This window comes from Daktulosphaira vitifoliae, unplaced genomic scaffold (assembly GCF_025091365.1).
Source record: "Daktulosphaira vitifoliae isolate Bord-2020 unplaced genomic scaffold, ASM2509136v1 Scaffold_2, whole genome shotgun sequence".
Taxonomy (NCBI): Eukaryota; Metazoa; Arthropoda; class Insecta; order Hemiptera; family Phylloxeridae; genus Daktulosphaira; species Daktulosphaira vitifoliae.
The window spans coordinates 21,425,110-21,450,501 of record NW_026099573.1 but is presented as its reverse complement, the minus strand read 5'-3'; the positions used below and the strand labels follow the sequence as shown (position 1 = coordinate 21,450,501).

The window sequence follows — 25,392 nt, the reverse complement described above, 5'->3', positions numbered from 1 at the left end:
AACAAGTCTGTTTAAAAAACTTTTCTGTATTCTGATGTTTACGTCTCAGCAACAGCAACAAGTTCAATTTCGTCACACTGATGTTCTATTGTCAGTATCTAAACAAAACGTATTACCACCACCTCCACCTGCTGTACCAATTGCTAGACATCTAGTTGTATCATCGAGTATGTCAAATTTAAACAATAATCCATCAATAACTTCTTCAATACTTACTGTAAGTATAATGATAATATTAATATCATGCTACTAATTAATTCAAGTTTAATTTAAAATTATTACTGTAAAAAGTATTTCACTTAAATATAACAATAAATTCATACATTTAGTATTGTTCTTCTAAAATATTTTAAATAAGATTCTAAATTTCTTCAAAAATCTTTTAATATTGCTATTTAGTACATTTCTATATAACTAGAATAAGGTGTGGTAAAAAATGTTATCACATTAGCTATTATATATATTGTATATTTCCTAACATCAGAAAGTGGTTAGCTAGATGAAAAAAAAATTGTAGGAGAGACAAAATAAAATAGAAAATTTTATACTATTAAATTATAATTCACTTTTTTGCAAGACTCTTTATCAAATATTATTATACCTAAATTGATGAAACTTTCTTGGTTTAAAATAAGTGTCTTTTACTTATGTTAGTTTAAAAATCAGAAAAATTAACAATTTTGAGTTAGTTATTTACCGATAGGTAACTCATCTTACCAATAGGTGATATATATTTTTTCATGTTTTTATCATCCATTAATTCTTTAATATATATTAAGTTAACAATTTGCACCCAAGCAGTCTCCTTTGAGCGGAGGTTTCTTAATCATACATATTGAATGGGTAGCTAGTCTTATTCTGGAGAGTAAATAGGAAGTGCTCACATCACGAATTGCCTTTGGTAGTACTATTCATTATTTTATTATTGTTCTATTAATTCAGTTTTACCTCTAATCAAATTTTATTTACATTGGTTAGTTAAAGATATAACAATATCACGCTATATATTTATTTTAAGCATAGGTGTCAGTCAACATCTTTGATCTTTCTAGAAATTTATTACAGATGTAATACATTTTTGGGGTGAGTTGGAATATTGTTATGAAGTAAGGAAATATTGTTAAAAGTAGTTCACAGTTCTCCTAGTGTTTAGCAGTAAAGTTCCATGTATTACAATTTAAAATAGGCTTTCTAATTTACTTTTAATTATAGATTTTAATTTTGAACAATACATTTTTTAGTTATATATAGTTAGATATTGGTACTACTAATTCAAAGGCTAGATAAAAAAACTATTTTACTTTTAATTAAGGATTTTTTATTTTTATACTAGGTATGAATAATTGATATTCATACCCATTAGTTATGCGTTTTATATTATATAGAAAAAATATATACTCTGCTAATGGTCAAGCTGTCGTAGCTATAGAAAAAAAACATATTTTAAGAAATTTCTATTGCATTTTAATCATATTTTTCTTATTTTGTCAAGTAAAATTTGTTTCATTACCATTTTATTTTTATTTATTTATTTTTTTTTTTATTAAAAATATATTTTAATTATAAAAAATAAAAAGTTGTCCCTAGTAACTTATAATCAACCTACTTTTAAATTTAACTTCTTTTTTTTCTGCGGGCATACTAACTAAGACTAAAGGGCATTTAAAAATTAAATTTTTTGGTTCATTTTAAAAAAATTAAAAACGGACAATAAAGAAGAATACAATAAATAAAAATTATTAGTTTCAAAATCAAAATAATATTTATAACCTAAAAATTGTTAATTAACTTTAATTTTAATATTTTAATTAACCATTTAAAATACTAAGTTTTTTCAGTTAATTAGATAATAATAAACAATTTAAATTAAAAATTCCATAAAAAATTCTTTATAGTACTTGTAGAGAGTCAGCCTGGCCTAGTGAGTAAAAACTTATATTTTCAGAGCACGTAGTACCGACTTCAATTCCCAAGGTGCCAACGAGATTTTTCTTGTGATTTTCTCTTTGGTGGTGTCTGATCTCTGGTGCAAGTCGGCCATAAAACCCGTCCCGTCCATTATTACTAGCCAAGAACTATCTTTGACTCCCTAACATATGAAAGAGAGCCACCAGTCTATGTAACATTTAAATTCTGATAATAAAATTATGTAAATCTGATCAGTAGTATACGTACCAGTATGTGGTTTAAATAAAGAAAATCGATTTTAAAAATTCAATTACTTATCAATTATGCTAAAATGAGTGGGTTAAATTGAATTATACCTAAATAATGTATTTATATAACAATAAATATAATTTTTTCAAAGGATGAAAAACGGATTAAGGATTAATTAAAGGATTGAGGATTTTTGAACTTGGGGGCTAAACGTCTGTAATTACACTAATGTTACTTATTATTAATTAAAAAACGAGAAAGAAACAAATAATTTTTTGATTCAATTTTTTTTTATAATAACTTTAGTTTTAAAGATATAACAATGTAAGGCTACAATATAAATAAAAAACAATTTTTATTATCAGTAATATTTTTCTTATTTTGTTTTTAAAGTTAAAAATCGATTCTTAGTCTATCACCGATCAATAAAAAATCGATTTTAAGCGATTTTGGCCAAAAATAATAATTAAGAACCAAAAGGATTAAATAAAATATTTTTAACACAAAGTTAATTTAGGTTAGGTTAGCTGTTAACTTATCGATATTGTTCCTACTTAACTTTATTTTATTTAATTATTTCCATTAACTTGCTCTTCATTACAAGCATACGAGATTTTTTTTTTTGAATACTATATGACAAACAAATTATTAATATTTTGTATTAAGGAATTTATATTTATATATTTTATATGGTTACTGTAAAATATTTAAGCTGTGATTTGAAATCATTACTAATTAGATAAAAATTAATATTAAAATTAATTAGTATTAATTTTATCCTGTTTTTACACGGGAATGCGTGGGCTTTATCACTATAGTAGTTTTTATAAAATTATTGGGTAAAAATAAATTTTACCAAAAATTATATTTTATTTAAATATAATTAACGATTATATTAAATTGTTGATTGTTTAATGAAACCTACAATGCTGACTTAATTTCACACATTGTTTTTTTTGTCGCTTTTTTTATAAAAAACATTTTTTTACTACTTATTGGGAAGAAAGTTCGATATTTTTTTTAACTTTTAAAATACATCTACTGATAGTTTTCATTTTTAATGTTTTAAGATTGCATTTATACATATTTAATATAAAATCTATTATGTATCATTTTTTATTAATTTTAACTAATTATTATTCATAATTTTTTCCCCGTATCAATATTGTATACGATTGTGCTGATTTGATACGAATGACTTGGGAAGAACGATATTTATTTGTATGTGTATTGTGACCATAAATAGACGTACTAGTCTGGTCTCCTGTAACCCTTATACATTTTAGATGCCTAGTAAAATTGAGCATTTTACATTTTTAACAATAATGTTATCATTAAGTATGTAAATATTTTTGTTGTGTAGCCAGTTACTTGGTATTACGCAAACAACTGGCATCATTTTGTTTTTCGATGTAACCCAACCTATACTGCTATATGTGACGTGCGAGTGTCGCCAAGGCAGCGGTATTTCCCACCGGTGGTTTCATTACCGACCTAAGTCAAGTCTTGTGATGGCGGGAAATACCACTGCCACCTTAGAACTTTCTCTTTGCACCAAATGACTCATCGTTAACGATGGCCAGGGAATTTCCGGCGGCGCCGTCAGACAACGAAAAACAAGTGATGGCGAGGCTAAAACAACCGCTTTTTTTCGAAAATTCTTAGAAATTTCTGTACCTCGGCCGTGACTCATTACAACCAACTGTACCAAATTATTTTGTGTAAGCTTCTCCTACTACTCTAATGACTAGTATTTTGCTCTAGGTTTATTAGAGTAAATCATTTAATTTCGTAAAATTTATTTCTTGATGTCTATAGTTCTTATAAAATCTAAAATGAACTATTATTTTTTTAAATTTAAATTCAGACTTCAATTAACGTCAATAGATAAAATTGTTCATTGTTAAATATTTAATAAATGTTTGTCTGGCATGATATTTAAATATTAGTCGTATCTAGAGTACTGTTTAGGGACATCCGTATATTGCGCAATTAGATACCGGATTTGGCCGCAAGTCTTATCCAGTTGAGTATGCGTGCGGTAAATATCGTTAAACATTTATTCTGGTGGTAAGTGGTGGCTGGTGACTCACTGTTGCTTAAATTAGGCGATGACGAAGGCGCACACGATACTGATGCTTGTAATGAGGGGGGGTCTCTATTACTTTTTTACTCCACCACCTTTTACCGCCACTATCGTAGACGTTCATTCATAATTTTCTTCGGTGTGTGATCAGTTGACAAGTATCATTCGAGTTGTTTCGTTGTTTATTTGTGTCAAAACTCGCATTTACGTTGTTAGCTTTACGGAGTGCTTCGTGTATTTTTTTATTGTAAAATAACTTTACTGTTCTTCTCTATTAGATTCCAATTCTCATGCTTGTCTTTAGGCAGTGACATTCTATGATAGTTGTGTGTTATTAATTATGCTGTTTCATACTGTACCTCCGTCTTGGGCAAACGAATATTGTACTACTATGGACGGTGATAAACGACCGTCTTCTTGCACGGTGTGTCCAGAATGCATGGAAACTGAGTGCTCGTGTTGGCATATTTTACAATTAGACGGTGTTGGTAGCATTTATACAGATGCAGGAAAATCATCATCCTGGAATCAGGTACGACAATATTTTAATGAAATTCCAAATACTACGTGTAGAATCTTGTCTTCTATGTGATCTGAATATAGTATTTGTTTTGCTTATGGAGGTATTATAGTCGTCATTGTTTTAATAGTTGGTCGTTTAATCTTCAGTTTAAGGTCAAGAATTTATTTTTGGAGGTGTGTAGAATGTAAACCTACTAACTTTATAAGGCTAGTGTAATCATTTTTAGTTCCCAAACCTACCCCTCGGGGCATGTTTACAAAACTACTCTCAAATGCGATCTTGGTAATGAGACTAAATTAAAGTGTATAGATTAAAAATAACATTAGTAAACAATTTTAGGGTGGCTGCCGCCCTCCTTTTAAAACATTCTAGTTAGTTACAGGGATTTTATTTTTGTTTTGTCCTAGACACTATCGAAAAATCGATAAAATGGACAAAACTTAGTAAATTGCAACCAAACAAAATTAAATAAATCATTAAAAAATGTTAAATTTTAAAGGTAAAAAGTATTATCAATAAATAATGAAATAAACTCAATTAAGTCTTAGAAATTATAAATTGTTTGTTTTATTTACTTACTTTTTTATTAAATTGTTATTTTGTCAATTTTGTCCGTCCATTTTATCAATCTGAACCTAAAAACCCTATCGAGCATAACTTATTAACTTAATTCTTTAATTAAACTATTGTATTTTGTTAATATTGTAGTTGGATGGATTAAATGGAACTGCTGGTGGAGGTGTACCAACTAGAACCACTCCTACTTTGACACCAACTACCTTGCGGACAATTGCTGATTCTTTATGTGAAGGAGGATCAACAAATTTTGTTGTCGATTTTGGACAATCATCCTCTTCTGCTACTGCTGACTTACACCACTTGTTGATGGATAGTAGTGGAAATCAACAACAACAACAACAACATAATCATCAAGACTCACATCACCGTTATAGTATTGCTAGTGGTGTATATGACATAAATACAGCTGGAGGGCCTTCTCCATTAATAAATAATAATAATTCTAACAATAGCAGGCAGGCTGGATTTGTGCCTCCCCTTGTTCATCATACAAATCAGCTACAACCTCTTATTCAATCACAAAACAATAATCAATCAGGTAAAATTAATTTTCCTTTAGAAGCCATATTTAAATATATTTAAACCATAAAACTAATAAGTTTCTTTTAAAACTTTTTAGTTTTGGTCAACGCTAAATCTTGGCAAGGTGTTGTTACTACAACTACAAATGCTACAGCATTAACATCACTGTCACAACAAAATACAGTCCCAAAGTACCAAAAAGAAATGACAACAACTGAAGATGATGATGATACCTCAGATAGTGATGTATCAACAAAACCAAAAAGGAAAACTCCTCTGAGAAATAGCAATGGTAGACAAAGTGGAAATATAAATAAAAAAGGTGCATCAAAATCATCAGGTAATTCATCTGGAACAAGTGGTGGTCGCCGGCCAAATAGTGATAATAAAGATAAAGTGGTAAGTCTAATAAAAATATACAAAAAAAAATTATGCATACAATAAAACAATGTGTCAATTTTTAGTTAATAAAACATTTATGATTTTGTGATACTAGAATAAAGGGTTTATATCAAAAATAGAAATGTTATAGCTTGTCTTATGAATTTTGTTAAATTATTATTATTTAAATTTATTGATTCTATTCATGTCAGTTTTAAACATTCTCAATCATCAGTACAATATTCACTGTTTGATGAATTTGTTTATGAGTTTTAAACTGAAGACATTTAACTTCAAAAGTATCAAAGTATTTTTAATTTTTAAAATTCACTTACATGACATTGACATAGGGAGAAGCTAGGGGTTTTCCAACAGTTTACAATTTAGCCCTCTAGAAATGTAGTAAAATTATATGTGTTGTTATATAAAAATTATTTAAAAAAAATTAAATTTAGCCTCCCAAAAATTTGACCAATTTGTCATTTATACTGCAACAGAATTTATAGGTTTTCAAGATGATCAAAAAACAAATTTGAATTATTCATGTTTAAATACAAGAAAAGATTTTATTTTCATAACTTATAATTAAATTATGAATCTTCTAAAAAATATACAGTAGTCCTAACTAAAAATTATTTTAAAAATATGAAATGCAAAATATTTACTGATTCAAAAGTTATTAAAGATGTCGGAATATAGAGTAAAAAATTTCATAGACACTTATTTTATCATTATTGATAAAAAAATCTTATTTTGAAATATGTAGTTTGGCAATATAAGTGACATAATTATTATGCAATATAATTCTAGGATTTAATTATAATTTGTTTACTCATTTGTTGATTAATTTAAAAATGAATGCTATGTAAAATTAACATTATTATTACTTTTACAGCTCTCTGCGGAAGAAGAACATAGAAGACAAGTCAGAAGAGAGAGAAACAAATTAGCTGCAGCTAGGTGCCGTAAGCGTCGAATGGACCACACTAATGAACTCTTGGAGGTATATATATATTACTTGCTTATACAGATTTTGTATTTACTTTTTTATTTTTTATTAGGAAACTGAACAATTAGAAGAGAAACGTATGAGATTACAAGTGGAAATTGAAGCTTTACGACAACAAAAACAAGATCTCCAACAGTTATTGACTGAACACAAACGTCAATGTCGAGTTAAAGTAGAACCTATGGCAGACTGTATAGATGATAAATCTAATATAATAATTGATTCTTCTCTTTTAAATTCTGCACCAACAATTTTACATACACCTATTGTTACTGCTGTGTCATCTGCAAGTGCAGCTGCTATCAGACGAGTACAACCAGCAGTAAGGCCAACAACTTTATTACGACTTAATGAAACTGTACAAACACCTCGATCACAACCACAACAACGAAACAATGTACAAAAAGTAGAATTGAATTTTGATTCTCTCATGGACGGTGGTACTGGTTTAACCCCAGTTACATCAAGTACTACTTCAAGTTTAGTAGCTATGCAGCAGGGAGGAAGTACAGTATCATGATAACAAAGTAACATGAACTTAAATAAAATTTAACTAGAATTTCTCTTCAGTTATAACTATCATTTTTCTAGTGAATTTTTTTATGACGAATTTATATTTTTTGTATAATATTATACAAAATTGAATTGGGAAATTGCACCTTCTTGTGATATTTATTCATACTATCATTTAATAGGGACAGAATAACTGAACTTTTCTATAAATTTATTATTATTAGTTGACATAAGATGCCATAGTTTTTGTATAATTTATTACACTTTTTTATTTTAAATTATTAATAAAATATTAAATTATTGAGGTTGTTTTTATAGTTAGTAGCAATATATATAAATATATATATTTATATTTGATGTATATTTTTATGTAGAATTTATGTATATAATAATAAAATATAATAATTATAGTATTCCAAAAATGACAATTCATACATCTTTTTTTTTATTTATATATTTTACATTTTCATAAATATTTTAGGCTAAAACAATATTTGTAATGCTATATGATGAATAGTACTAGCACAATCCACAGGCCAATTGGACTCTCAATTATTAGGATAGACATTTTTATTTAATTGTTATTTAAGTATATTTTATCTTAAAAATGTTATTGTTGAAATTTCCTTAAGCTTTGTCATTCTTCAGTGATAAAACTATCAATAAATTGTAAACTGAATAAAATAAAGATGCATTTATATAGAAAATCAATAAAAAAATAAAATTGAAGTGGGTTATGTTATAGGTAATTTTTTACTCCAAATTGTTTTTTTATTAACAGGTATCGGGTGCGCACTGAAAAAATGTTACAATAGTTTATTTAAAATAATAATATATTTTGAGGAAGGTTAATTGAAATTTAATAGAAAATTTATATTGTTTTCTGATTTATTGATATAATTTAAAGGAACGTAAATCATTTTGAAAAAGTAAATTTTGGTCGTTTGGTGTGTATTCTTAGGGATTTAGATGTGAAACGTCTTAGGCTTGCTACCATTATCATCAGCTGGCATAGCGTGTGCCTTTTTGACGATGGCCAATTTGGAATGAGGATCATGTACAGGTAATTGTCCGTACGGTGGATCTCGGGTACCATGCAGCATAAGTGTCCATTCCTTTAAGAAGCCTACATTCAATGGCTCTCGATTTGTGATAGACGTAGAGGTTTGTGCATGCATTGGAGACACCGTAATAGCCTCTGGAATGTTAGTAGTTTCATCATTTTCTTCTACTGATGGCTCTTTCGGTGTATTAAATTTGACCTTTAAATAAAATAATACAATTTTTTAGTATGAGAATTACATATTAAAATTGTTTACTCCAGAAAGAGACTAATCTATTTTAATAATTTTTTTTACGATTTTTAAAAAAGTCTTGAATACATCGCTTATTGTAAAAATGGGTAATATTACTAAATGTCCTCTTCGAAAATTTGAAATATAGTACATAAAGGGTAAAAATCACAAAATGTTTTCCTATAGAAAGAATATATGTCCATGAATTAAATTATTTTATTAAATATAATTCATCAATTTTTTATGAAAATTTATTTAAATCTAGAACAATTATTTTGATACATTTATGAAGATTTAAAAAAAGTAACTTGTTCTCTTTTTTTAGCTATAGATTTATACATTCATTGTAATAGTACTTAAAAAATTTTAATTCGTCAATTTTTTTCGCCAATACACTTTATAATATATATACAGGGTGTTCAATAAATTAGGAAACAGGTAAATTGTTACAAACAATGAGGATAATAAAAAATCGTTTCCTTATTGAACATCATGTATAGTATACGAGATGTGTTAAGAAAATAACAGGAATTTAAAAATTTCGTGAGTTTTTTACTCTTTATTTAAAAAAAAATAAAAATTCCCGTTATTTTCTGAACACACACCTCGTACATTCACTAATAAAATCGAAATAAATGGTAACAATATTTTAGTTAAATTAATGTTATTTGTAATGTTAATTATGTACCTCTAAAGTCCATTCACCAGCTGGATATTCTCCCCACGTGTGTGTGGTCATAAAAGGCCATTTGGTGAACCCATCTCGTCGATCATCATCATTTGGTCTTCTACTCAATATCATTGATCTAGAATAGAAAAAAAAATTATTTTATCTGAACATTGATTTAATTCAAACTTGTTCAATGAATTCTCTTTCAGGTGATTTAAATGAGCCTTTAGCTGTTAAACTTTTACTTCAAAGCACAAGATTTATTCCAACTTGTTAGTTAAGAAAAAAATTATGACGGATTGATTATTTTTTTTTAAACTATAAATTGACCGAAAATTTAAATAATGATTTTCCTCTCCATATAAATGGATAACTAGTTTCAATGGAGAATTGATGGGAAAGGATCCCGAGGCAAATTAATAGTGTACTAGATTCATATTTTTTTCTATGCTTTTACGGTCCATAAAGATCATAAAAGCCATTAATGGACTTTAACAGAAGGTACATCATCAGGACTACCTTGTTATTGACTGATCTACACTGCCCTTCCATTATTATTAATAATACATATTTTAGCGAAACGTAAAAAATTGTTCTACAATATCGACGTCAGACAGCTCTCTATCCCCTAAATACATCTCTATGCATAACTATTCTTAACGTATGTTGTAATTACAAATTACTTGCCTTGTTCCCATAGGAGAAGTTAGAAATAATTCAACGTCACCTCTTCGCGTTGAATTCAATGTTATTACTGCCTGCACGTGCTCTAAGTACTTGACATGAGTATCGGTGCCTCGACAAGCATCCGTATTCAACTTAAGCGTTAGAGATCCGTCCTTGTGTGATGTGAATTTTCTGTAATATTACAAGAGTAAAGTTTTTAAAATGAATAGTATAAAATAATTAAGTTTCGTTAAATTGTTTAAAATTTTTGTCTTCAACTAAATCATTCAATTATTTAAATTATAAGTTAACTGTGACTATGATGATATAATAAGGGATGACTATAATTCAAGATTAATATCAATTAGTTTAGCTTATCAAATTTGTTTAATGAGTGACAAAAAAAAATAAATGTTAATATAATATTGGAAATACAATAGTAAAATTTATTATATTATTTATATTTATAATATCTATAATTTGTTAATACCTGTATTTATTATGTGTCCCGGCTTGACAGTGATATCGAGCAGGTACAGTATGCCATAGCTTGGCCATTCGCACCATAGCACCAGCGTCCAGAACGCCAAAGCCAAAAAGATGATTAAATTCAAGTCCTACACCGTTCATGGTCCATTGGAACCGCGGTCGTTGCGATCCTCCTGCTCGGTGTCGGTCAAATAATGAGTTGCGTTTTGAAGTTAATACAGTTAAATGCTGTACATCCCTCCATGTCAATTCAGGACTAATACAAACAAAACACAAATAATTTAGTTAAATTATTTTATCATAAAAACTTAAAAAATTAAGTATAAAGTGTCGTTGATTATAGTAGTATAGTCTTAGTAAGCATTAAAAAAAAATGTAATACTTATCAAACATTTTTTAGGAGACTCATTCTCCTAAAAAATTAATCTCGTATTCATTTTTTAAATGCAAATAATATGAGGTTTTCTGATTTCAATTGAAATAACAGGTTTTAAGAGATACTTGGTATTTAATATCAGAACATGAAAAGTGACGTCGACAACGTGTTAATTATTCTATTTACGTGATCTAGGCTCTTCTCAAAACTCCAATCAGAAAAGTACCCGGTCAGCACAACTTATCAAAGTTAAAGGTTGCTTTAAGTGGTTCACTGATCACTGAGAGTTTAATATAGTTCAAAAAGTGACTAACCAAAGGATAAGTCATTATCAATCACCAGCACACAATTTTTGGGGTTCGATTTCCCAAATGATGATACTATCGATAGCTTATACTAGTTTGTATTTTAACTTCCGAAAAAGATTAAAGAACTGGTATCCTAATTTGATCTCTGGCCGCGTTTTAGAATTTCAAGTGTCTCTTTTAAATACAGTGTATAAATTATTTATAACTGTAGATATAATACATTTTATTTATATATTTTTACTTACTTAGCTTCCAATGCTAATGCAAATACTCCGGCAGCCTCGGGAGCTGCAGCTGATGTTCCCGAATGTGATTTCGTGCATTTTCCATATAAATCTGTAGTAGCCTAAGATTAAAATTGTATTTTAATGAGACTGAAACTCTCATCCTGAAGCACATTTAACTCTTACCACGCCGGTATTAGGGTCTTTTGCTCCATTGCTAAAAGTACTTGCTAATGTAGACGAGCAGCTCTCGTCATAGTGTGCATTCTGACCATCGTTTATGGCTGAGTTTATAGAAATCGTCCACATGCTAGCAGCATAACCATCACAGTTGCAATCATCTGCCTCGCCACCGTCGCCGCTAGCCCATACGTATATATTACCTTTTCCACGCCGTCCCTGTAAAAGTATTTAATAACGGAACTAGTAAATTATGTATAAGGCATTTAAAATGCAGGAAACACTAGTGAAATTTTTTATTTACAGGATAATTGCGCACATTATTTAGTTATTCTAAACACCACAATATAAATAAATTTTCTTGAATATTATATCATTATTTTTTAATAAACTTTTACCACCTGATAATAAAATTATTAATTATTTTCAATACAAATGTTCACTGCGCTTCAGGTCATCCTTATCAATTTACTATTAAATTCCAATCGTCTCTTCACCTGAACTTTTGGAATATGAACAAAAATAAAATCTACAAAATTTGATCAAGATTGGACAAATTTAAGACATTTTTGTTTATCTTAAAAATTATTACACTTACGACTGAAAATAATAGATATAATTAGTAGATCAAATACTTTTCTATAAAGTAGGAAAAATAATATTTGTGTTAAATTTACTATTTTCTCATAAAAAATATTTTTATTTTTGACGAACCGTTCGTCTAAAAACAAAATATTCCAAACATATATTGTACAAAATATTATTTTCTAGATAAAAAGCTTCAATAACTTTTTTATATCATTTATCACAATTGAAAATATTTATATTAATATAAAATAATGCAATTTTCAGTATCAAGCATTATTTTTTCTATAAAAATTAAAATTAGTGATTCGATATTTAGTTGAGTATCATAATATTGTTCAATAAAAATTTTATGACTTTTTTATGATCATAAAGTTATCACAATCTATAATGATTATTATTCACCATATAATTCAGTGCACTTAGTGAGTTAGTGTAGTGTATTATTTTTAACGTATTAAAAATTAATATCGTTAATAATTTAAAAACAATTATTTTCGTTTTATTATTTATAATATTTATATATATATATATATATATTTTTTTTTTATATTTTTGATTTCGATGAAATTTCTTTATTGATCAATGTATTCATAAATAAAAAAAAAACATATACATGTTTGTCATAGAAATAACAAAATATAATACTTCATCATTTTTTATTATTTCTCAGTAAAAATTACAATATCAAATTATTAAATATTAATTTTATACTATATTTAATTGTTATAAAAAATATTATTTATAAATTATACTTTTAAATATAAGAACTATTAATCAGGTTATAATTAAGGAAATAGGAGTTGATGTTGCTTTTGTAATTATGCAGTAATTTCTTAAAATTAAATACTATCTACAGATTTGCATCAAAGCTTTTCTTATTAGTGATTTTAGTTGTTGTCAGATATCATCTATACTTGTTCCAACTATCCCACGTCCGTACTGTGCCGTGACGTTACTGTGCTATCGTTTTTTTTTGTTATTTTTATTCCTGAATATAATTAATTTTAATCGTTTACAAATTTAAAATTAATATGGCTCTGTCTAAAGGAACCATGTTAACACAAGGCTGAATTTATTTAATGTGACATATAGAAAATCAAATTGTTGGAAGTCAATTACCGTCCAACAAATAAGTACATAGTGTACTGTTTTAAAACTTACGATACGTACAGTTAAGTTTACGTAAAAGTGCTAATATAGCAAAGATTTTTTTGAGCTTGAAGTTAAAATCCTACGTGGTGAGGCGTTTTAATACTAAAAAAAGTCAAATACTTTTATATTATTAAAATAATAAAATTTCCACAAACAAAAACAAAAATATTTTTTATTTTTTTATGAGAAAATAGTAAATTTAACACAAATATTATTCTTCCTACTTAATAGAAAATTATTTGATCTACTAATTATATCTATTATTTTCAGTCGTAAATGTAATAATTTTTGAGATAAACAAAAATTAAACTGAAAAACTACTCCTAAGGTCAATTTGCACGTCTTAAGTTTGTTCAATCTTGATCAAATTTTGTAGAAATTATTTGTGTTCATATTCCTAAAGGTTAGGTGGGAAGATGATTCAAATTTAAAGAAATATCTTCTATAGTGTGTATATTGTACACGTGTTAAAATGAAGCATTATACCTTTTTTGTAAGTTTATAACGCAATTTAAAGATGAAGATCATTTATTCTAAGATTTTAATATCGCTGTATTTAATGTACAACTAACATTTTTTTTAGTATATATTTAAAAAAAAATATATTCAAGATTTTTGGTTGGAAAATAAGATAAACTTGATCAAATTTTAGTGTACTAGGATCAGGTTTGATTATTAATTGGAGCCATGTAACAATGGTTCAGTTTCAATTGTTATAACTTTTTTAATTAAATGTAATGGATCTTTTTAATTGGTAGAAAAATNATTGGAGCCATGTAACAATGGTTCAGTTTCAATTGTTATAACTTTTTTAATTAAATGTAATGGATCTTTTTAATTGGTAGAAGCAATTCTAGCACACAATTAGTAGCACTCGAAATAATAATGTTTACATTTCTTTAGTTATGAATTATTAATTAACCTTAATAGTATTTTATGACATAAATTTTGTAATTTTAATCATAAATGTGCAAGCAGAAGCGAATTCAGAATATTTTAAGGTGGGTGTAAACATTTTTTTAGATGTCGAAATCCTTTTTTTGACCAATTTCAACATTTAATAGCCTTCACTGCCATTATTTTAGTAGATAATAGTAGTTCAAGGTCGCGCGTATCCTCTATAACTTTGGATCCGTCACTAATAGATAGCATAATTTACCTCATTTACTCCTCGCACAATTGCCCTCATGGTAGCATTTCGTGGTCCATCAACCGTCTTTCCATCGTCAGTAGGTCCCCAAGATGCGCTATATATATCTATTAAATCTGGTTCATGACCCATGCTATTGGCTTCTATTAGGTCTGTCATGTACGGTTGATCCAACATACGAATACCTACAGGGAAAAATAAAATGCCAAGTTTAATTTTCTTCCTCTGTATTAGAGTTGAATAAAAAGAAGTATTTGAGTGTACATCACATACCGGCTATTTTAGAATCATACGCAACACCAGTGCCACATACTCCATTGTCACGGGCCGCTGCCACCTCACCAGCACAGCGTGTCCCATGACTATTAAACCAATCATCTGTGTACCTTGGATATGGATATGGGTCGTTACTACTGAAATCATAGCTAGCTTGTGCATTCTGTGACAAAAATAATGAAAATTTTAACTCAGAGAGATAATTTGAACGTTCGATTAAGAATCAAACTTTGTTAAACGTGTGACGTCCTTTATCATCAATGTATAAAGTGTGAAAATGCAATGATGTGAGTGGGTCGTGACTGAAGGAAATAACCTTTGTGGCTTATCAGTGTAACTGTCATTCGTAGCTCTATCGTCATAGAATTTTCTTGACCGAAAAACGATACCCATTTAAAATGAAAGCCCAGGAGACCTAGCGCAGTTTTCCAGGCGAATTACATTTTGTATTAACGTCGTGTTTCGATATTAAACCTGACGTTTGAATGAAAAAGCATTTTACAACTACATGTCACATATATTGAATATTTAAATTTAACATTACTAGAAAGGTTATAGTCTTTATAAACAATTATTTAGATAGTAATTTAAAAAACGATTTAAAACATAACTTTATAGAAAAATTATATTTTTTTTTGGTTTATAGAAGTCAATAGGACGTCACTGTCGTTATAGAATTTGTTATCACATCAAATTATTTACTCACGTAATTGTACTTGAGGTCTTCATGTGTATAATCAACACCTATGAAATAACCAATAGACAATAACTTTTATATTTTATTAAAACAAGTACACTTCACAAAATTGGTGGTATTAAACTTTATTTTTATATGATTGCAACTCACCATCGTCCATTATAGCAGTCGTCACGTTCTTGCCGGACACACCTTGAGCCCAAGCGGCTCGTACATTTAAGTCCAGCCGTGGTTTACCCCCATTTTGTCCTGTGTTGCGTAGGTACCACTGCTCAGGAAATAATGGATCATTTGGCAGCGGATCATCCACATCAGAATAGTCACTATCGGACACATCCTCAAATGCTGGTCTAAGTACAGGAGGTGGAAGAGCTGGTCCGATGAACGGTGGTATCATCTTGAAACCGCGTTTCACCCTCTTAAAGCCTGGCTGCTGACTGACAGACTTGACCTATGGTCATCGAAAAAGTTTATGGTATCGCCATACTTTCGTTGCAGATTCAATAGTACTTACCAGTGGATCCTTCCGGAGTAATCGGACAGCCGGAAGCGAACGGCGTCCTCTGATTTTTGGTAAACCGTGATGCACGAATTGAAATTCATCTGTCGTGCCTCTAACCTAAAACATTATTAAGTTTCTTATTTAATAACAAATTATAACAATTTAAAGCACGAAAACATTTAAATAATTAATATATATATATATATATATATATATGTGTGTATAATAAAAAGTAATAATAACACTAGGATGCTGAATAGATTCTTTATTAAAGAAAAACTTTAAGATTTAAACTTCATACAATGCTGCCGTGCTAAGCGAAAACAGGATAACTCCAGACAACATGATTTTTCAGGAACACAAAAAAACATTTTTAACAGTAAATCAAGATACCCTTTTTTCCCAATGAATGAACATAAGTCAAAAGACGGTAACTCCATTATTTTTTATGTGATATACCAAGTTTTTGCTTAGTATTTGGATTTACTGTGTTTTCGCTTACAAAACGTCAAATATATTGAACTTTCCGTATATTTTCTTATTTTATATTTCAATTTTAGATTGGTTTTAATAGGAAATATGCTATTTTTACATCAAAAATCGGTGTAAAACCACTAAATTTACCTATAGAAACAAAAAAAAAATTTTTTTTTAATTTTGGAGTTATCCTGTTTTTGTTTAGCACGGCAGAATGACAACCGCGTGCTGTTTAAATGAGTCATTCCCGGTACTTATTGATCATAGTGTATATTTACTATAAACACACAAATAAAATATGAAGACTTCATAAGCTTCAGGAAATAATATTACATATAATTAATTAAATTTAATCTAAAATTTTAATGTATTAAAAATGTATTATTTTTTAATGTAAACTTTTAAAATGTAATTGTTGCAAATCAAATTTTAATGAGTTTACATGGTATAAATTGAAAACTACATTAATAATAATATTATAATTATTAAGAATTTTATATGTGAAAATAATTACAAGCACATAGAGCTATTTTAATGTGCAATAAATATCATATTTTTTCAACCTCTGTTTAAAATGAAATATTACAAAGGCCTTCAAAGAATCAGATACAGAAAGTGATAATTAAGAAACCATACAATAACCACCGTAAAACATTATATCGTCAATTGAATATTAATTTTGTAACTATTTTTGAAAATAATCCATATGAATGGATACTTAATTTCATTTATAAGCACTTCTAATGCTTGTTTTTTGTATAAACTAGTATAAGGCTTTATTTATTTAAGTCTTAAAATTATTTAGTGTTACTTTTCTGTGGATTTTTAAAAATTTTGATTTATTTATTTAAGTAGTTTTATTATGTGATTTCTCAAAGAAAACTGAAGTTATTTTTCAAGTGTTACAGTTTTTATCTTCAAAGTGTTACGTACATTATGTATTTTTATTTTATCGCGTAAAAAATCCACTTTTTAACATTTACACTCTATATGTACAATATTGTTTAGTTAATTGTGCGTAGAAAGAATATTTGTTGTGTAAGAATACTGTATTTTAGTTTTTTATTTTTTTAAATCACTGTCTGAGTATAAACGTTTTACAATGTCGTAAATCAATTTTATTTTTAAAAAAATTAATTTTATTAAAATTTAAGATTTTGTGTCAATAATTTCCAAATTAATTGTTAGTGTTGCTTTTCGTTTCTGTTTAACCAAGTAACTTGAAGTTAATTACTTTTAAGAAACATAAGAAATATTTCTTATTATAAAATTATTAGTTTAAATAATTATTTTAACTCAACTTCAATATATATATATATATAAACAAATTGTTAAGTCATACTCTACTTATTTTATAAACAGCTTCATTTTTGTAGTCAAATACTCACTTCGCAGAAAAGATCAAAATGACTGAAAATTACCGATAATTTTGGACAATATGAACGAAAAACGAAATAATATTATTTCCTAACATCAAAGACAAATTAATATAAAAAAAGTTTATTTATGTAGCAAACTAATAATTACAAAGACACATCATTTTTCAAGCTAATTGATCAAGTTTACTGCGTACTAAATAAAAAATAAAATATTAGATAAAAGATATTTTTTTATAAATTTATTAAGACTTCATTATTAACAATATTACACCTTGACTATTATTGTTTATTTAAGTTATTTAGTTTACATAGCGATATTAGTATTACTTTCAATATCGGTTTTATTCGAGTTTTTGTTCTAAACTTACATTTAATATGATAGCAATAAATATAAGGACCAGAACTTTTCAATCTAAAAAAAAACCCAGCACAGGGAGGTCGCGGCACAGTGGTGACGTTCCATAGTTGGGTCTAGTATAATGATATATGACAGTAATTAAAATCACTATAATAAAAAACGCTTCAATTCAAATGATTAGATAGTGTTTAATTTAAAAAAATTGTAGGATTATTCCAAAAGCTACATGATCTGCTATTTCTTTATTTATACCCTGATTAAGATAAAATATGTCGAAAGAAAGAGGGATATAAATATTATTTCTCATAAAAAAATTGTATTGATCCATACACTTTTCAATAAGTTATAGCATTATAAAGTTAAAAACGTAAAATATAAAATCGAGAATTTTCACACAAAATAGCATTTGGTAACTATTTTCACTGTGAAAACAAAATAAAGTCCGAAATTTTTTTTTCCATGATTTAATGTCTTAAAAGCTTTAAAATTGTTCTATATAAATGGTTTATACATGTAATTTTTTATTTTCATAGAGCACTAAAAATAAAATTAAAATGACATCTTTAATATAAATATGTTCTCTATATAATTGGCTTAAAATAAAAAACTATTAAAATATTTTGAAACAAACAATTTTTTCTAAAAGTTATTTTTTAGCACATATCGATTTATTTTGTATTATAATTATTATAAATAGATTATTAGAATAAATATTTTACATTAAAATGTAAAACATGTCTGTTACCACTTTTTCTCAGTTCTTACCGAATCGATTGATTTCAACAATAGGTCATAAAATCACAAATCGTATCTAGTCCAAGACATTATCCTCAAAAATTGAAAAAATATTCCTCGTTCCTCGTAAATGGGGGAAATCNATCCTCAAAAATTGAAAAAATATTCCTCGTTCCTCGTAAATGGGGGAAATCTCTAAAAAATTACAAATTTAAAAATCGCTAACTTTCGATATTTTTTCAATTTTTTTTACTTAAAATTGCCATAACTTTTTTAAAAATGACAAAATCAATATATTTTTTTTATTATAGATGCATTATGTCTTTACCTATTATTTGGTATATGTTTTTTATAAATCTAACTCCTTACCTGCCTATAGGGGGGCATTCAAAATGACAACTTTTTCAACTTAACTTTTTAAAGTGTTCCGAAAAGTCTGACACTTTTATATAGATCTTAAATTAAAGCTAATGTACTTTATTATAGAAAAAAAAAAATTCCGAATTTATTTTGTCTTCACGGTAAAAATGGCTACCAAATGCTTTTTTTGTGTAANTCCGAATTTATTTTGTCTTCACGGTAAAAATGGTTACCAAATGCTTTTTTTGTGTAAAAATTCTCGATTTTATATTTTACGTTTTTAACTTTATAATGCTATAACTTATTGAAAAGTGTATGGATCAATACAATTTTTTTATGAAAAATAATATTTATATCCTTTTTTCATTCGATTTACTTTATCTTCTTCAGGATATTAATAAGGAAATAGCAGATCATGTAGCTTTTGGAAGAATACACCAATTTTTTAAAATTAAACACTATCTAAAGATTTGCATCGAAGCGTTTTTTATGATAGTGATTATAATCATTGTCAGGTATCATTATACTAGTTAGGTCATACTTGACCTAACTATGCTATGTCACCACCGTGCTGGATTTTTTCATCATGTATTACATTAAACAAACTTTAATTGAAATCATTTAGGATGGAGTACGTATTTTATTACTATGCAAAATATAACAATATTGGTCATTTTTTCAATAATAGTGTGACGGTTTGTTTTAATGACCAATAACTCCTAGATATCGAGATTTCGGATAGATTTTTTTTTATCTTAAAATATATTGTATTAGCTTTGATTTAATATAGGTTTGAAGAAGAAAAGTTTTATGAAACAATAACAAAAAGAAAGGAATAATATTTATATAATTTTTAAGTCCCAAAACAAACTAAGTGATTCAATTTTCAAAAAAAGCATATCGTTATCAAGGCAAATGCTTGTAGTATTATCAATAAAAGTATTTTTATTAAAAAAAAAAAATTGTTTAACTTCGAGGGCTGTTTATATAAAAAAGAATAGTCATAAGGACAATTTTTTTTACTTATAGTATGTTACTTGAGCTTTATTATAAAATATGTTGAAAAGACGCAGTATTTTCGGAACAAATTCAAAAGTTTAGTTAAATGGTTAACTTTTCATATTAAAGTTATTATTTTGAATCCTCTCATTGGGTTGGTCAAGGGTCAGATTTTTAAAACAAATATATACCTAATAAAAGAAAAATACCTAAGGTATTTATAAAAATAGTTATTTTGATTTGTCAATTTTTAAAAAAGTTAAGACAATTAAAAAAAAAAAAAAGTAAAGTATAGTTGAAATTCAGTAAAGTGTAGTGTTGAGTGATATCGGATATTGATTAAAATCACTATGGTAAAGCACTTTATTGCGTATTTGAAAAATATTAATAAAAAAATTTACAATATCTACTAAAAAATTATGTGTTTTTTTATTTAAGTGTTTGATTACTAATACATTACTAATAGAAATTACAAGTCGTCTGAACATCATTATTTTTTCAATAGTATTATCTAGCACTACAAGCAAATGCAGCTATTTTCTTTTTCGAAATAAAAAAGGTATGAGTAAACTATCCTACTGACTTCTTAAAATAAATAAAATAATATCTCGTGTATTTATTGTTTCGGATTTTTTTTTTTTTTTGAAAAAGTATTTTTAAAATTAATATTTTTTATGTTGACCTTTATAAATACTATATAATCTAAACTGGATTTAGGATTGAACCCATGGGGCCTAATCCCTGTGGATTCTCAGTAAGTAACAACTAGCCTCTGCTTTATCTTGGATAGGAATCATAACTTAAGGCTTTTTATTTTACTTTTATAGCATTTAACTGCACTTATGGCAAATTTTAAAACACATTTAATAAACACATAAAAATTTAATAGTTCCTTGGAGAAAAAACACATTTTAAAATAATATCCCCTCTCAGTCTTTAAAAATAATCTCTAATAATTATCACCAGTTCATTTAAGCATTAATTAACAAGTATTGTTTTGTAAAATATCCTCAGTAGAATTGTACTACTAAGAACTTTTTTAATCTATTTTATATACTATTAGCTACGAATGATAAATTTTAATAATATTGACGTTTAATATTAATTTATAAACGAAATAAGTCAAATAACTCACAAATTAAAATAATAAATTAAATAACAATCCTCTGTTAATATTTAAAAAAAAATAACTCGTTATTACTAAAGGAAAACAAGTAATAATATATAGCGTAACAAAATATTATCAATTATTTGAGTAATATGTAATTTGTTGTCCGAAAATGATATGAATTGAAATGAATCAACGTCATTTACTGTATTTGTATTACAATAAACAGTAAAATAATCATTTTCGCACTTCATTAACGTTTGTGAAATCATAATGACACTGAAAACTATCACACGACGCACCCAAACATAAATTATTATTAAAAACTTATAGCAGCAGTTGAAATGTACATAATTTTTTAATTCCTGAAAGTATTTCAACATATATATTTTTAATTAGTCAAATATGAAAAATATGATTTTATATGAATATATAAAATTTTATATGAAATCAACCAACCACTTCTATTAAGGTTTTTCTCGTTTAATCTTGTTTAACTGATAGTTGATTAGGTAACTGTTATATTTAATTAGTCAAATATGAAAAAATATGATTTTATATGAATATGCTCTGTTAACATCAAATTACCTCTTATATACATAAGTTGTAATTTAAAATATAAAATTTTGTATTCAGTGTCTTTGTACTGTGAATAGTTACATATTTTACTCTTGTGGTGGTTTTTACATAAAAAATTCTCGCTTTAAGTATAAACATTAGGGATCTTTTTGATTGAAGACTTACAAAGTTGACGTAATTACTTAATAAATAACGTATCATTTCACTATTCAGGTCCGTTAATATAGCGCGTTTTCTGTTGTAGTCAGTTAAATATATTATTTACCAAAGCACACACATTTTTACGGAGGCATACTTAGAACCAATTTTCGGGAGGAAGGGACTGAATATTTTTAACTTAGGTAAGCATACTAAATAAAAATTTTTGCTAAAATTTATATAAAAAATACATTAATAAAATTTTTTCTAATGTGGTCATTAAAAGTGGCATATTTAGAAATTAATAATGAAGGGGGGGGGCACAAAAAATACGTTTGAAAGTAATCAAAATGTGTCGTCTACTATTGCCTTCTTCCAAATTTTTTCAAAAAAAATTTTATCGAAACTTTAAACACACTTGTGCATGGAATACCGGCTTTCTACCCACACGATACAGCATTGGCGGTAAAATAACAACGTAATGACGTCAGCGTTTTGTACTGCCCCGCGTAAGCTCTCCATCGGTGGCGGCGATTACTCTGCATCACCCTCACCACCGTACTCTTTCCACCTTTTCGACATTCACCACTCAAACTTACTTGTAGCCGCTTCCATCGCCGGTCGATATATTTTAATATTTATCGACAGTTTTTACCACCTGCTGCTCGCCCGACATCCAAGTACCACTGAAGGGATTTAACACGAAAAATTAATATTAAATTATCAACGTACAATTCTGTAATCTATCGCGTAATACTTTAATCTACCCGTAACTCGCTATTCTAATATGATTTGTCAGTTATCGAGTTTGTGATAATTATCTTACAACTCAAATAACTGTAGTTCGTAAACAACACAATCGCTGCGGACAAAGATTTTCAGAGCAACGAACATTTTACTATTAATTTATTTTGCAATATTACTAATGTGTATCAAATAATTTTAATTACAGCCTTACCTTGCCTACGTTCTGGAACATACCCCCAGTACGACGAGCCACCAAGTCGGCATGCTCATTAGCAACTTTAGCCGATGGCGCATGCAACTTCACCGAGAACGTATTTGTGTACAAAGTAGTACCGCAAGCTTGCTGCATTACAAGCGACAGCACAAGCCCCGCTGCGGTGGCTACCAAGACGAACATACGGCGGCCAGAAACGTGCCTTGGCCGTAAGCTGTTGGTGGTGGCGATGGCGGCAGGGCGATTTTGGCCCGCCATAGCCAATTTAACGTGAGAAGACGTATATATTGTCGGTAATCCCACGAAGATCCACGTGAAAACACAACAACTCGCCGTGTCGTCAAACACTACACAAGCGTGTAATGTCCAGCTGATGTCGTCGTACACCGTCGTCGTCACCGACACGAATGATGTTAAAGCGACCCTGTGTACGCAGTCGCTCGACTCGGTGCGAATACTGTCGCCGTAGTCAAGACTTGAAGCGTGCGGGGGACGTGGGCGATGGATACAGCGCCGACGCCAGGCACATACGTTACCGCTGGGGGTTTCAAACCTTCCATCCCTGTAAGCGGTTTTTGTGCGCGCGCGACCGCAACATAGAGTATAATAAGTTTTGTTCGGTTTTAGGTGGTAGGCAAAAGCATTGTGTCTACTGCACATATTCTTAGCCTGGATACATGAAATACAAATTACGCACTTTGTAAATTGTGTAAACAATAGCAGAAACCTTTTACTATTCACTGTATTATATGGGTCGATCTGAATTGCAACTTTTTCATGTTTAGGTTTCTTTGAAAATATAGGTCACGGATAAAATGTTTTATTTTTATGTGCATAAAAAGTAACTACGAATATAAATTTTACTTGTTTTTACTGTTTGATAATAAATCTATCTATCTCTAAGTGTTAAGTATTGCACGCGACGGTGAATTATCATGTTATGAATTTACAAACTCGGCCTAAAATAAAATTGATTTATACTGATAAATATTTGTGTATAAATAGCTAAAAAATACGCTAGGCTAACTATTTACATTATGAGATGCGTATTAAACACAGTTAACATATCAATACGCAATATTTTTTAGAAAACAAAAATTGCCCATAGTAATCGTTAAACGGAAATAGCAACTTTAGACATAAAAATTTTTTAATTTACGAGAAAAATAAGTACACGTGAGACTTTTATTCGTTTTTACGAACAATAATAATTGGGTCGTGATTATTTACTAAACAAGAGCCAGCAATTAGATGAAAAAATAATTGTTTACCATTTACAGTATTATCGAGCAACGACTGACAAGTTTGAAGAACATCTTCTCTCCCACACTAGGACTTTTGTAAAATCAATACCACCAAGTTGTTTTAACATTATATTTAAATGAAGGGTCCATTAGGTGAATTAAGTTGTCATCATCATGTTTTGTCGTATTTATGAAATGCATCCACTTTTTTTTTTTCTCGTGGCTACTCAACTACAACATATACGTATACGTTAGTTATTCTTAAGTACCTTTTCACTATGTAAAAAAATGTGTCGCTTATTTTGATACTTTCGTTTTATTTCAACAATGTAATAAGTGTAATTTGTACTCACATATCCAAAAACAATACCTTGTAGTCTTAATTTGTATATTTTTATTAGTGTTAAAGAGAATGTCAAGTTTTTACTATTAGCGTAGGCCATAAGGCACCTGTTGAAATCTTCAGCTGTGTGTTCTTACATATTAATTTAAAAATAGTGCATGTAAATATATGTACACACTCAAAAGTATTTGATAATTACAAGTTTAAACAATGCGGGTACTGACCCGTATTAACACATTACGGTTAACCACCGTAAGTTGACATTACCGATTTCCCTCCGAATTTATTTAGGTAATAATAGTATCCACAGGTCGATTACATTAATTCACTACCACCCTAGATAAAATAGTTTTGTTATCTGCGCTTCT

The 25,392-nt window shown here is 28.1% G+C and overlaps 2 protein-coding genes across 3 annotated transcripts; one reads left to right on the top strand and one right to left on the bottom strand.

Annotated features, from left to right (window-relative positions):
* The first annotated feature begins 34 nt into the window (after positions 1-34).
* Positions 35-8,198, top strand: LOC126900008 (transcription factor kayak). Of its 2 annotated transcripts, XM_050675346.1 has the most exons (6): positions 35-217; positions 4,548-4,775; positions 5,475-5,883; positions 5,965-6,266; positions 7,144-7,251; positions 7,310-8,198. In XM_050675346.1, the coding sequence occupies exons 1-6, from the start codon at positions 35-37 to the stop codon at positions 7,775-7,777; spliced, it is 1,698 nt and encodes a 565-aa protein (XP_050531303.1). In that variant the 3' UTR covers positions 7,778-8,198. The 2 variants fall into 2 exon arrangements, with proteins under 2 accessions (XP_050531303.1, XP_050531304.1); XM_050675347.1 differs by lacking the exon at positions 4,548-4,775.
* On the bottom strand, positions 8,193-23,885 carry LOC126900007 (neuroendocrine convertase 2). Its single transcript, XM_050675345.1, has 12 exons — positions 23,435-23,885; positions 16,356-16,460; positions 15,992-16,292; positions 15,851-15,888; positions 15,142-15,307; positions 14,878-15,053; positions 11,985-12,197; positions 11,820-11,920; positions 10,892-11,146; positions 10,423-10,593; positions 9,754-9,871; positions 8,193-9,032 (listed from the first exon to the last, which is right to left on the bottom strand). The coding sequence occupies exons 1-12, from the start codon at positions 23,693-23,695 to the stop codon at positions 8,736-8,738; spliced, it is 2,202 nt and encodes a 733-aa protein (XP_050531302.1). The 5' UTR covers positions 23,696-23,885; the 3' UTR covers positions 8,193-8,735.
* Positions 23,886-25,392: the final 1,507 nt, after the last annotated feature.